The sequence below is a fragment of the Pseudoliparis swirei genome, chromosome 9 (assembly GCF_029220125.1).
Source record: "Pseudoliparis swirei isolate HS2019 ecotype Mariana Trench chromosome 9, NWPU_hadal_v1, whole genome shotgun sequence".
Classification (NCBI taxonomy): Eukaryota; Metazoa; Chordata; class Actinopteri; order Perciformes; family Liparidae; genus Pseudoliparis; species Pseudoliparis swirei.
Window position 1 is genome coordinate 25,431,686 of NC_079396.1, and position 13,116 is coordinate 25,444,801.

A 13,116-nucleotide genomic window follows, 5' to 3' on the forward strand; every position below is an offset into this window, starting at 1 on the left:
TGGGGTCAAAGGTCATGACGTGGTGGACCGCCTCGCTGGCGGGCAGCTTCAGCGTCCCCTGACTGGCCACCGTCATGTTGGGCAGCAGGGTCAGCTGTGGAGGGGAGAGCAGAGGACACAGGTCCAGAGATGAACGTGTGTGTGTGTGTGTGTGTGTGTGTGTGTGTGTGTGTGTGTGTGTGTGTGTGTGTGTGTGTGTGTGTGTGTGTGTGTGTGTGTGTGTGTGTGTGTGTATGTGTGTGTGTGTGTGTATGTGTGTGTGTGTGTGTGTGTGTGTGTGTGTATGTGTGTGTGTGTGTGTGTGTGTGTGTGTGTAGCCGCCGGATGCTCTTAATTGTACTTTTACGCCCCTCACATATATTCCAGGAGCTCCTTTTGTTCAAACTGTGAGCCTAATCTGGTTTCAGCCGAGCGCTGATTTATCTACGCGCCGGCCTTCCTGCAGCTCGAGATAATAAAAGGGGTGACATGTTCTCACGTACGCACACACACACACACACACTCACACACACACACACACACACACACAAGTGTGTAGCGAAAACAGAACTGTGCCGAGTGAGACTTCCTGTCACGCAGACAGGGAAAGCTCTTATTTCTGCGACTGGTTGGGTCTCCCTTCAATGGAGACATCCTGAGGAACTGGCAAACTGACCGGCATCTGGTGACACACACACACACACACACACACACGCACACACGCACACACGCACACACACACACACACACGCACACATAGAACTATCACCACCCACGGAGACGCTCATGGTTAATGTTGAACCAGGAGCAGCTCAGCAAACCATCGGCTTAACCTGTGACGAGAGGCATTCTCTCAGCCTCCAAATATCCCTGTTGTTTTTTTTAACACCCATCCAAACACACACACACACACACACACACAAACACACACACACACACACACTTCTGCCGGGGAGATAGCGAGCAGCTGTGCTCTGTCTTCGCCCCGCACGCCCGAGAGACCGCAAACACGGTTGCTGAGTGACGCGGCGAGGAGCCGGCAAACAGCGGCCCACACACCTGGACGGTGAGCAGAGAGGAAGAGGAGGAGGAGGAAGAGGAACGCCACCAGGGTCAACCAGTGAAACACCTGCCGTACCGGCAGGTCGCTCCGACTCCATCCTCTGTCTATCTGCCTGCGGATGAAAGGCCCTATTCAACTAAGGAGTGCTCAGCTGTGTGTGTGTGTGTGTGTGTGTGTGTGTGTGTGTGTGTGTGTACCTGGGTGTGTAAAGGAGAGAGAATAAAGAGATGGGAAGACAAGAGGGGAGAAAGATATGAGATGTCTGTTTGTTTAGAGGGAAAGAAATGAATCAAAGGGTCCTTTTATATCCGAGAGGGGGCAATGAAGTGTGTGTGTGGGGGGGGGGGGGGGGCTGTGAGATAACGGGCGGTCACGAATGTAAAGGGGGAGGGGGGGACTTCATTAAGAAATGCATGTAATTACAAATTACTTCACCGAGGGCCCCTAACTCAATCCCCCCCGCGGCTCCCCAGCGTTTAGCCTGAGCCCAACTCAGTCAGAATCACATTACACACACTCACAGCACCATTAACCTCTGGAACAGCTCCGTCCTCAGGGCTCTCACACACACACACACACACACACACACACACACACACACACAGGCGCAGACAGAAGCTGCCACACACACACACACGTGCACATACATACACAAAGTATAAAAGACTCAAAAGCAGGGAGTATGTTGTTGCCCAAGGTCACACAAAATACCATGCGCCCTGTAGTACATAACGAGGTAGACACACACACACACACACACACACACACACACAGAGAGAGAGAACACACACTTACAGCACATAATCACCGGGTATGCATTCATGTCTGAGTAAACACATGAAATCACTAAACCACTCACACTGCTGTACAGACAACGTCAAACACCTGAAAACACACTGAAACCTGCAATCAAGCAAACACACACACACACACACACACACACACACACACACACACACACACACACACACACACAGCCTGCTCAGCTGAGGGGGAAGCAGAGAGCCTTCTCGGACACGCCCCTCCAGCGGAGCGCTTTAAATATCGGGAAATATAAAAAAAAGAAAATATAAAAAAGGAAAATATAAAAAAAGGAAAATATAAAAAAATATACATAAAAAAGGAAAATATTTTTTTTTAAATAAAGAAAATATAAAAAAAAGAATATATAAAAAAGGAAGAAAAAATATATATATATATATATAACAAAGTCGCCTGATGCAAAACAAAAGGCGCACAAAGCTTTCGGGCTGAGTTCACGCTGCAGCTCAGCTCGGTCGGGGGTGACCGGGAATGTTGTTGAGACAGAATTAAGGAATGCTGTTAATTGAACGTGTGTGTGTGTGGGGGGGGTTCCATCTGCAGATGTGGAGGAAGCAGACCCGTGAAAGGTCTTTTAATGGCGACCGCTCAGTCAAGACGCAGGTCTGAGGACCATGAGAGCATGAGAGCGCATGATTAGGACGACTTAATGGGCCGTGATGGGTCATGGATGAACGGGACGGGGGGAGGGGGGATGGGGGGGGGGGCTACGAGATGAAAGCAGACATTCCTCCGTTCATCACACACCTATGTGTGTGTTTGGTTTATTGAGACTCTCGGCAGCCACATCAGAGCGGCACCACTTTTCACGGCCATAGTTGTGTTTTCCAGGCTCGGGGCTCGTCGCGGCTCCTCTTCAGAGCGACCAGCTGGCGTTTCATTCCCTCGCTCCCCCACAGCGGTCACGTGACCGACTCGAGTCAGACTCTAGTCCGGAGTTTCGGTGGACGCAGACTCGACGTGGACTTCCCGTATTTAAAAAAAGTGTGCCGCGAATAGATGAATGTCTTTTCGGTTGCTGAATGGATGAATGGCGTTGGAGTCGACTCGCGGAGCGACTCGGTTTGGATCGAGTCCCCGTAGAGAACCGCCAAGGAGGTTCATCGATGCCGAGGGTTGTGTTCACGGTGAACAACCGAGCGGGGTCGACACAAATAGAGCCGCAGTCGTAAAGAAGAGGGATTTCTTAAAGAAAAACTCAAAGTTTAGGACGTGAGACTTGGAACGTTGCTCTTCTTAACCTGAGACTAGACTTGAGACTTGACACGAAATTCAAGCTTAGAGATTCAACTCAAAGCTTGGTTCGAGACTCAACTCGAGACTCAACTTCAGACTCAAGACTTAAGACTTGAGACTTCACTTGAGACTCGAGACTCGAGACTCGAGACTTCACTTGAGACTCGAGACTCGAGACTTCACTTGAGACTCGAGACTCGAGACTCAAGACTTGAGACTCGAGACTCAAGACTTGAGACTTCACTTGAGACTCGAGACTTGAGACTCGAGACTCAAGACTTGAGACTCGAGACTCAAGACTTGAGACTTCACTTGAGACTCGAGACTCGAGACTTGAGACTCGAGACTTGAGACTCAAGACTTGAGACTTCACTTGAGACTCGAGACTTAAGACTTGAGACTTCACTTGAGACTCGAGACTTAAGACTTGAGACTTCACTTGAGACTTGAGACTTCACTTGAGACTCGAGACTCAAGACTTGAGACTTCACTTGAGACTCGAGACTCAAGACTTGAGACTTCACTTGAGACTCGAGACTTAAGACTTGAGACTTCACTTGAGACTCGAGACTTGAGACTCGAGACTTGAGACTCAAGACTTGAGACTTCACTTGAGACTCGAGACTTAAGACTTGAGACTTCACTTGAGACTCGAGACTTAAGACTTGAGACTTCACTTGAGACTCGAGACTCAAGACTTGAGACTTCACTTGAGACTCGAGACTCAAGACTTGAGACTTCACTTGAGACTCGAGACTCGAGACTTGAGACTCGAGACTTGAGACTCAAGACTTGAGACTTCACTTGAGACTCGAGACTTGAGACTCGAGACTTAAGACTTGAGACTTCACTTGAGACTCGAGACTTAAGACTTGAGACTTCACTCGAGACTCAAGACTTGAGACTTCACTTGAGACTCGAGACTTAAGACTTGAGACTTCACTTGAGACTCGAGACTTAAGACTTGAGACTTCTCTTGAGACTCGAGACTTAAGACTTGAGACTTCACTTGAGACTCGAGACTTAAGACTTCACTTGAGACTCGAGATTCGAGACTTGAGACTCGAGACTCAAGACTTGAGACTTCACTTGAGACTCAAGACTTGACTTGAGATTCAAGCTTAGAGATTCAAGACTCGAGACTCAACTTGAAACCTTTCCGTCTTAACTTGGAACTTGACTTGGAACTTGACTTGGAACTTGCCCATCTTGACTCACAACTTGACTTGATACCATCCCAATTAGTGTGCATGTGTGTGTGTGTGTGTGTGCGCGTGCACGTGCTGCTGGTCCTTCTCCCGCGTCTCACCTTGCGGAGCCGTCCGTTGCCGGTCCCCAGGAACACCACCGTGTGGTTGTGCACGTTGTCCACGGACACCGAGCTGAGACCCGGGTACTCAACCAGAGGGGCGGCCCTCAGGGAGCTGCGCAGGGCCAGAGGGTGCTGCAGGTGGGCCGCGCCGCAGTCCAGCTGCTCGAGCTGCAGCTACACACACACACACACACACACAGATTAGAGAGATTATGAAAGCGGGGTGGAGGACCGGAGCCCGACAGCAGCCGTCCTCTCAGGCGACGTGGAGGGGCCTTCAGGGCCTTCAACCCCCGTCAGACTCTCCGCTCTCGTCAAATCCTCGGCAGGCGACGATAAAACATCGGTGCCGCGCCGGGACCCCGTTGGGAATTCGCGGAATATTTCAGAGACGAGCGAAGGCCAAAAAAAAGAGAAAGAAAGAAAAAAAAGAGAAATAATTAAGCAGCGTGGGTATTGGTGGGAGTCGTTTCCCACGAGCCCGTCTGCTCGCGGCGAGCGCCTCTTATCGTGAAGGGAGTCGGCGCTGCCGGCCTTCAGACTGCACACGGATAAAAAGGTCACATGTCGGCGGCCGTTGCAACATAAATGTCAAAATTCAAGGATCTCGTGTCTGAACTCCCAGCATGCTTTGTTCTACAGCGTCTTCATAGTTCACGCTGAAGCCAAAGATAATACTAAATAACTGACGACGAAAAATATGAATCCGCTCTTTGACTCCTTTGGCTGAGAACCGTGGTCACGGGGCGCGGAGGGCCGCTTTCTGACCGCACGGCACAGCGCGGCGGTCGCATAGGCTCCTCCTCCTTTGACCTCATGTCGGAACAAACCGCACAACTCAAAAAAAAAAATTGGAATTTTCACAGCATTCCTTATTACGCCGTGCGAAAAGGGCGAGACTCGATATAGAGGCGGGGAGTTCCCTTCGGGGCGAGTTTTATTTTGTTCTTGTGGAAAAGCATAAAAGCGAGATAACATCCTTCAGCCGTGCGTTTACGACAAAGCCGCTCTTTTATCCAGCGACGCTGTGCTTAAGAGTGTGTGTGTGCTTAAGAGTGTGTGTGTGTGTGTGCTTAAGAGTGTGTGTGTGCTTAAGAGTGTGTGTTTGGCTCTAGTCACCACAAGGCATGCGGTCCAAGTGGAAAAACACAGAAGACTCTTCGGCCCACTTCCTCTTTTCATATTTGATAAGACAGCCTCACCCTTCCCATAACCCCCAGCGCGGAGAGAGAGAGAGAGAGAGAGAGAGAGAGAGAGAGAGAGCATCTTTTCCAGCTATCGCGACCTCTACTCGTGACCTCTACTCGTGACATGGGGAGAGCCTCTCTCTCCAAAAGAGTCTTGAGCCTCGGGGGCGATCGAGGATAACATGGAAACCAGCAGTTTTGAGCGTGAAGTCAACACATGCTAAAGCTTTATTACTTATTAATTACACTAAAGCGCCAACCGGCATTCCTCTCCATGGCGTTGTCCAATGAGGATGCATCCATCTTTTCATAATGTGTCATATTAAATCATAAAATAACATTAAGTGGAGGAAACACAAGTTGCTGAGGTTAGAAAACAACAATACTGACACTTAAAAGCACATTAAAACCTCAATTAGTCGATAACTGATGAATTAGACTTTTACTTCCAAAGCAATTTGATACAAATATGACCTAACAATGCACAACGCGACCACGTCACATCCCACTTACCACCAGGTTGCCCTTCTGGATGCAGGCCGCCCCGGAGCCCTGGATAACGCTGTCCAGCACCTGGACGTCGCCGCTGGGGAAGTTGGAGCAGCTGCGGCGGCCCTGCCGGATCTTCTCGTCGATGTCCCCGAACCTGAAGGCGCACAGCGCGGCCCTCCGGTCCACCTTGGCGAACACTCCGAACAGGTAGGGCTCCGCGGTGCCGCGCCCTCCTCCTCCTCCATCTCCTCCTCCGCCGTCCTCCGCCTGGATCTCCGCGGGGAACACGGACACCAGCCGGCTGTAGATGTTCCCGTCGGATCCACACTGCAGCGGCATCTGGATGTAGGACTCCGTGAGCTTGCGGCTCTCCGGCCCGCTGGGCTTGCGCGGGTTCTCCGTGTCCAGGCAGATGCGCGCCAGCACGCTGTTGGGCCGGCTCTCCTTGTGGCCCGTCTTCGCGTCGTTGTTGAACGCGATGTAGGAGTAGGTCTTGTGCATGAACGCGTGCACGAAGTTCAGCTTGTTCTTGGTCTTCGCGTCCTGCTTGATCTTGAACACGTTGTCCTCCGACGGGTTGATGTCGTAGGTGAACAGCCGCGAGAGGTCCTCGACGTCCAGGGAGCGGATGGCGATCTCCGGGGTGTTCTCGAAGCGCAGGTCCTCCTTGCTGTGGTTCTTGGGGAAGAACTGGGTGCCGGCCCCCGTGTACGTGGCCCCCACCAGGAGCCGGGTGCGGCCCCCGTGGCTCTTGAAGATGAGCCCCACCGTGGACGCGTTCGGGTGGTTGGCGGCGATGTTGAGCATGCTGGGGAACACCGTCTTCTCGCCCTGGTGCGGGAACTCCACCGCGATCTCAGAGACGTTGCCCATCTTCCGCAGCTCGCAGAAGCCCTGGTACACGGAGCCGCACACCAACACGATCCCCTGGTCCCGGTCCAGCTTCAGCAGCTTGTTGTGGTTGTCCGTGAGGGATTTGGGATGCTCGCACGGAGCCTGCGGGAGCTGCGGCGCGTGGCACAACAGGTTGTCCTCCACCGGGCCGGTCCTCTGCTCCACCTCGACGCTCAGGGTGCCGTTCAGCTGGTAGACGGTGTTCACGGTGGCCAGGTAGACTTTCCGGGACACCGGGTCCACCGCGAAGTTATTGGTCCGGTTTGGAGACGCGAACGCCTGTTGGACGCGCAGCGCGCTGGCGCTCCGGCGCGTCTCCAGCGCCAAGGCGCCGAGGAGGAGCAGCACGGCGGCGGCTATGGAAGGAGGAGGCATCGTTCCCTCTGAGCGGCTCCTGGCGGGTTCCGTGCCGCGGGGTGCATTGAGCAGAAGACACGAAGTGCGCGCGTTTGTTTCCTCCGCCGCGACAACCCGAGGAGGAAGAGGGGGCTGCTTCCTGCTCGGCGCCTGGACCCAGAATGACGCGATGAGCGCGTCGTGCTTCCTCCCCCTGTCCCTCTGCGCGCACGAGCCACTCCGTACCTCTCGATGTGTGTTTATGTATTGATCTTTAAACAATAGAGGGACACGTAGTTAGTTGTTCTGGACGTCTCCATGCCAGCAAACTTATTGTATGGGGGGTAACGAATAAAAGTACACATTTAAGTAACATTTGGACATTGGAAAGAGTCCATACTTGTAAAAGTATATGAGCTGCATCTCACTTATTAAAGCTAATTTAACTTTTTCTCTCTCATTCTGATCCAACTGCAGATCAAAGATGAGTCCCGTGTTGACTTAACATGACATGAATCTCCACGCGCGCGTGAGTTCATCCCGATGGAATCGTGACCATGAAGCCGGCACTGTGGCTTTTTCAAGGACCACTTGATGAGGAGGAGCACCCCCCTCCTCCTCCTCCTCCTCCTCCTCCTCCAGGTTCCGCTCCTCTTCGGGGTTAATGCCGGGTCACCGTCCCACCTCCTGTGCCCCCCACTCCACATCGGCTCCAGCGATTAGTTCTGCCGGTCCGGAGGACTCCGTGTGTGTGTGTGTGTGTGTTGTTGGGGCACACACGGCTCGGTAAGCAGCGTGAAAGTGCTGCCAGATGGGCACACCGGCGCACCTTTCCGGCTTTTGACAGTCAAATCCATCCAACGCGGCTTTCTTGCGCTCTATACCTCATAAATATTCAAGTGTAACACATGCCGCCGCCCCCCCCCACCCCCACACACACGCACACACTTAGAAATGCACGAATATGGTTCGCACTGTTTTCCTCTGTCTGGACTGTGCATCAGCTCACGTCTCTGAACACGCGCCATCATTAAAGTCCGCTAACTTGCGCCTGTTTGCTGTGGACTCCTCTTTGGGGGGCGAGGAAGGGGGGGGGGGGGGCAGGTGGGGAGAGGGGGGGATAAACTCACTCTCTCCTCTGTGGGGCAGATAAGTGCGCCCCGTGTTTACCTTGGCGCACGGCCACGCGCATCACATCTGAAAAGCGCGCTGATGAAGTGCAACATAATGACGCCCCCCCCCCCCATCTCCCTCTCTCTCCTTCGCACAGTAAATGAGCCACACCGTGCGCGTGCGCGCGGTTGTGGACGCGCACACGAGTTCCAACGGGGACGATCGGTGCGCGGCCAAAGCTGCGCGCGTCAGATAGCACCGGGAGCTGCGGCCCGCGGCTCAATCAAGCGACATTCAGGGGAATGAATCCATGTGTGTGTGAGTAGACTAAAGTGTGTGTGTGTGTGTATGTGGGGGGGGGGGGGGGAGACGTGGTCTCCCCTGTGTCTGTTTGTGTGTAAACATTGTCCCGGTAGCCCGCCGGTTACCGGGCCTCCTCCCACCCAACCTGTTTCCTTCCTGATAAGCTGCAGCACCTCCTCGTGTTCAGGCCTTCACCTCCTCTCCTCCTCCGAGGACCATTCACACACTCTACTACGGAGTCTCAGTCGTGGAGTGAGAGGAGGAGGAGGAGGAGGACACAAGGAGCATACGAGGCCAAATATCTCCACCTAGTGGCGACATGAGGAATCTGCAGACTTGGAGCACCAAATGTGTGTCAGCTTCGGAGAAAAGAATCCTCTAAAGTAGAGAACAACAACAACAACAACAACAAACACACACAACCTGTAAAGAAAGAGCCACGGCTCACAAGTTAGTTTGGGAATGCACTTTATTTATTCCACACGTACAAAAGGACATCAGAAGGCACTGGAGTGGCTCAGCACACAACAACCCCCCCCCCCTCCCCCGACAGCAACAGGTGTTACTGCAAGGTCAAGCCGAGGTCAAAGGTCAGCCCCCCTCTCAACGTGTGGAAACAGAATCAATGAAATCAAGAAATGGAGCGAGTTTCCTCTCCGAGGAAGAGCCAACTCCTCGTCTTCCTCCTCGTCTTTAACCCGACGACCTTTGAGAGCCTCCGTGTCATCTGGCCTTGTGCTAAAGTGCAGCTCAAAAGAAATTCATCTCGGGAATCGGCTCCTCGGCGTGAAAAACACAACAAAGTATTTGAAGTGTCGTCGAGTACAAATAAATAAAAAGATGGACGCTCCGGAGCCGACGGATTCAAGTGTTCAGAGTCTCGTGGATTGCGTCAGGATACCCCCCCCCCCCCCCCGGTGGACGAAGCGTTTGGCACTGGGTGATGACCACCGCAAGAGCGGCGGACTCGTGAGAAAAAAAAATAGAAAGGCGGGCCGGAGGAGATGAACGCGAAGAGGAGAAGACGAGCATCGGACTGAGGGTCTCTCTCTCGCCTCGCTCACCTGACCTCATCCAGCATGGCGGGGAGACAAGTCGCCTGGACAATCAACTTCACTCATTCAAAATAATAACCCGATGTTCTCTGTACGTGTTTATGTGCCGTTTCTATGGCGATCAGCCCATTGAAGCTCCTCCCCCCTCTCCGTCTTTGCGTCGTCGTCTCCCTTGTGAAACGGCTTTTTACTCGTTTTCATAAAAGAGGGAAATAAAGTAAAAGCGATTAGAAACGCTAAGAGAAACACAAAAAGGTCTCGGAGGTCACACTGAGGTCACGCTGAGGTCACGGTCTGAGGTCACGCTCTGAGGTCACGGTCTGAGGTCACACTGAGGTCACGCTCTGAGGTCACGCTCAGAGGTCACGGTCTGAGGTCATGCTCGGAGGTCACGCTCTGAGGTCACGCTCAGAGGTCACGCTCAGAGGTCACGGTCTGAGGTCACGGTCTGAGGTCACGCTCAGAGGTCACGCTTAGAGGTCACACTGAGGTCCCGCTCTAAGGTCACGCTCTGAGGTCACGGTCTGAGGTCACACTGAGGTCACGGTCTGAGGTCACGCTCTGAGGTCACGCTCTGAGGTCACGCTCTGAGGTCACGCTCTGAGGTCACGCTCTGAGGTCACAGTCTGAGGTCACGCTCTGAGGTCACGCTCTGAGGTCACGCTCTGAGGTCACGCTCTGAGGTCACGCTCTGAGGTCACGGTCTGTCCTTCACAAATTTTCCGGATGAACAAATTTCATCACAGCAAGAAAAGGAGCAGCTCCCAGGAAGGTTTTTCACAATCCACCAATCACAGCCGGGCGTCCGCTCTCTTCCCGAGTCGTCACGTGAACCGGGCCTTTGGAGCAAATCGCCGGCCCGGTTCCCCGACTGCCCGATGCTACACGGTACCGAGTAGAATAACGACAATAAAAAAATCAAATTATTAATAAATAATGAGATGAATCGATTAAACCCGTGAGGACAGCGCCGCTGTCTCCTGAGGGCCGGCGGAGAGTCGGAGTCCAAGAAATGTAAACGGTCTGGTCCTCCCGGAGAGAACTCAACCCCCGAGTGTCCTCGGCTCCTTTCCTCGGCTCCTTTCCTCGCCGCCGCCGGTCGCTCCTTTCCTCGACGCCGCGACCGCGGCCGAAGTGACAACATCGCCTCGGTGCCGCCGCCGCGTCACCCCGGGGGCCGCAGGGCGCGGTGCGTGAACCCCGAGAGGGCGTCCCAGTTCCTCCACAGGAAGGCCAGCAGGAGGAGGAGGAGGAGGGTGGAGAGGGAGCGCGAGCGCGTCTTCATCAGCGGCACCACGCAGTTGGCCACGGTGGACACGAAGACGAGCAGCACGGCCATGAGGGCGAGCAGCACGTTGATGAGCTTCCCCAGGAGCGTCCGGGCCGTGGCGTTCTCCAGACCCTCCAGCTGCACCACCTGCTGCTGCTGCTGCTGCAGCTCCATCTTGGAGATGCGGGTCTGACACGCCTCCAGCGCCTCCTGAAGAGGAAGGGCGAAGAAGAGCCGGTCGGCAAAGTCGCCGCGGCGGAAACACACCGGGGCAAAACTGCCCCCAAGAAATATAATGTTGCCCCCGATATCAACAAATGCCCCATCATTCAATAATTTAACAGCGTTTTGTTGTTGTTTTTGTGTGTGTCCTGTCTGTATTGTCTGTATGAGGTAGGTACACAACAAAACAATCAATACATATAATTCTAAAATATATTTAAAATAGTAACTATAAACAGTTAATAGTTGTTGAAAATGGAATAACAATAAATTACCACGAAGAAATAAGATTAAAATTGAATATAATTGTCTGATTTATGTTTTCTGTTTGTTTTTTATTTTAAAAAATCTAAGAAAATTCTTTGACGACTGCCTAATATACTTATTATTGCCTAATAGTCTTATTATTGCCTTGTTTATGACAATTGCTCATATCCTGTAAGCCTGAATAAGTATATTTAATATTTTTGAATTAAGGTTAAATGATTTAAAGAAGTGTCCCCAATTTCTTTTTAAATACTCCTAGATTTCAGTCAGTGGGGGCAAACATTGACCCCTAAAACATCTGTAGAGCCTCTAGACACTTTACTGCATTATATACCAAAGTGTTTCTGATATTACATCATACTAAACACTTCCCAGTGCGATGCAACGCATGAACATCATCATCTTGGTTCAGGTAGAAAGTGTTTCGGAGCTTCTCAGGTCAGCGGATACTTCACAGGCCTCTACCGCCCCCTGCTGCCAGGGACGAGAACTGCAGCCAAGGGGGCGACTGGGAACAATAAACACAGCGACTGCACATAAAAAACCACGAAGAGCCAAAGATGTGAACGACACCGGGGGAAGGGAGTCGGTGAGGAAACGCTCGTGTTGTGGAGAAAACAGACGTCATCTTCCTGTGAGCAGTGTCAACACGGACCGATGACATCACCCCGCGTGGCTGCGGGCGTGTGTGTGTGTGTGTGTGTGTGTGTGTGACTACCTTCACTCCACGTCTGAGCAGAGCTCATTGGCTGAGCTCTCCTGACACAAAGAAGGACTGCAGAGCGACGAGGACACGTTACAGTCGACTTCGGGCTGAAGCTAATTTAAAGGATTCAAACTCGGACATCTTAACCCTCCTGTGACCTTTGAGGTCAATTTGACCCCATTCAATGTTTAACATCTCTAAAACAATGATTGACATAATATTTTTTGCTTCATATTTCATGGCTTTTCCTAATTTATTGGGGACAACTGGAAAAACATAAAATGCACATGATATGTTTTCACTGTCCTGAACACAACTTGTACGCATCGGTGGTCTTTGGGGTCAATTTGACCCCAGGCTGTTTTTCACTGTGTAAAACATATAAGAAATCATTTAACCTTTATTCAAAAATATTAAATATACTTATTCAGGCTTACAGGATATGAGCAATTGTCATAAACAAGGCAATAAAAAGTCTATTAGGCAGTAGTCAGAGTTTTCTTAGATTTTTTAAAATAAAAAACAAACAGAAAACATAAATCAGACAATTATATTCAATTTTAATCGTGGTAATTTATTGTTATTCCATTTTTTAAACGACTATTAACAATTTTAATGTTTTTTTATCATTTAAAATTATATTTATTGATTATTTTGTTGTGTACATAGAAGAAATATCAACTTTTTTATTTATTTAAAGGGCTATTTAGGTAGTCAACAAACAAACAAAAAGTACCTCACACTTAAACTTGGGAAACAATATTAATTCTAATCATTTTCTGTGGTTTTAATTGCTGTGGTCAAAAAGGGTAAAAGATGAAGGTAACAGGAGGGTTAAATAAAAAGTACCACGTGGGGA

At 51.2% G+C, this 13,116-nt stretch overlaps 2 protein-coding genes and 1 long non-coding RNA gene across 3 annotated transcripts in view; 1 reads left to right on the forward strand and 2 right to left on the reverse strand.

Annotated features, from left to right (window-relative positions):
* Positions 1 to 7,486, reverse strand: part of plxnd1 (plexin D1) — a 61,809-nt gene extending 54,323 nt beyond the window's left edge. The window contains exons 1-3 of the mRNA XM_056422136.1: positions 6,113 to 7,486; positions 4,410 to 4,586; positions 1 to 94 (exon numbers count right to left, since the gene is read on the reverse strand). The exon at positions 1 to 94 is cut by the window's left edge and continues 38 nt beyond it. Coding sequence (XP_056278111.1) covers positions 1 to 94; positions 4,410 to 4,586; positions 6,113 to 7,360 — 1,519 coding nt within the window. The 5' untranslated portion in view covers positions 7,361 to 7,486. The remainder of the gene's footprint in view (positions 95 to 4,409; positions 4,587 to 6,112) is intronic.
* Positions 6,211 to 8,370, forward strand: LOC130199002 (uncharacterized). Its single transcript, XR_008832726.1, has 2 exons — positions 6,211 to 6,298; positions 7,799 to 8,370. It is a non-coding gene; the product is annotated as an uncharacterized LOC130199002 (long non-coding RNA).
* An 818-nt stretch (positions 8,371 to 9,188) lies between these two features.
* Positions 9,189 to 13,116, reverse strand: part of tmcc1a (transmembrane and coiled-coil domain family 1a) — a 40,394-nt gene continuing 36,466 nt past the window's right edge. Inside the window, 1 exon segment of the mRNA XM_056422728.1 lies at positions 9,189 to 11,272. Within this exon segment, the coding sequence (XP_056278703.1) occupies positions 10,958 to 11,272 (315 nt within the window). The 3' untranslated portion in view covers positions 9,189 to 10,957.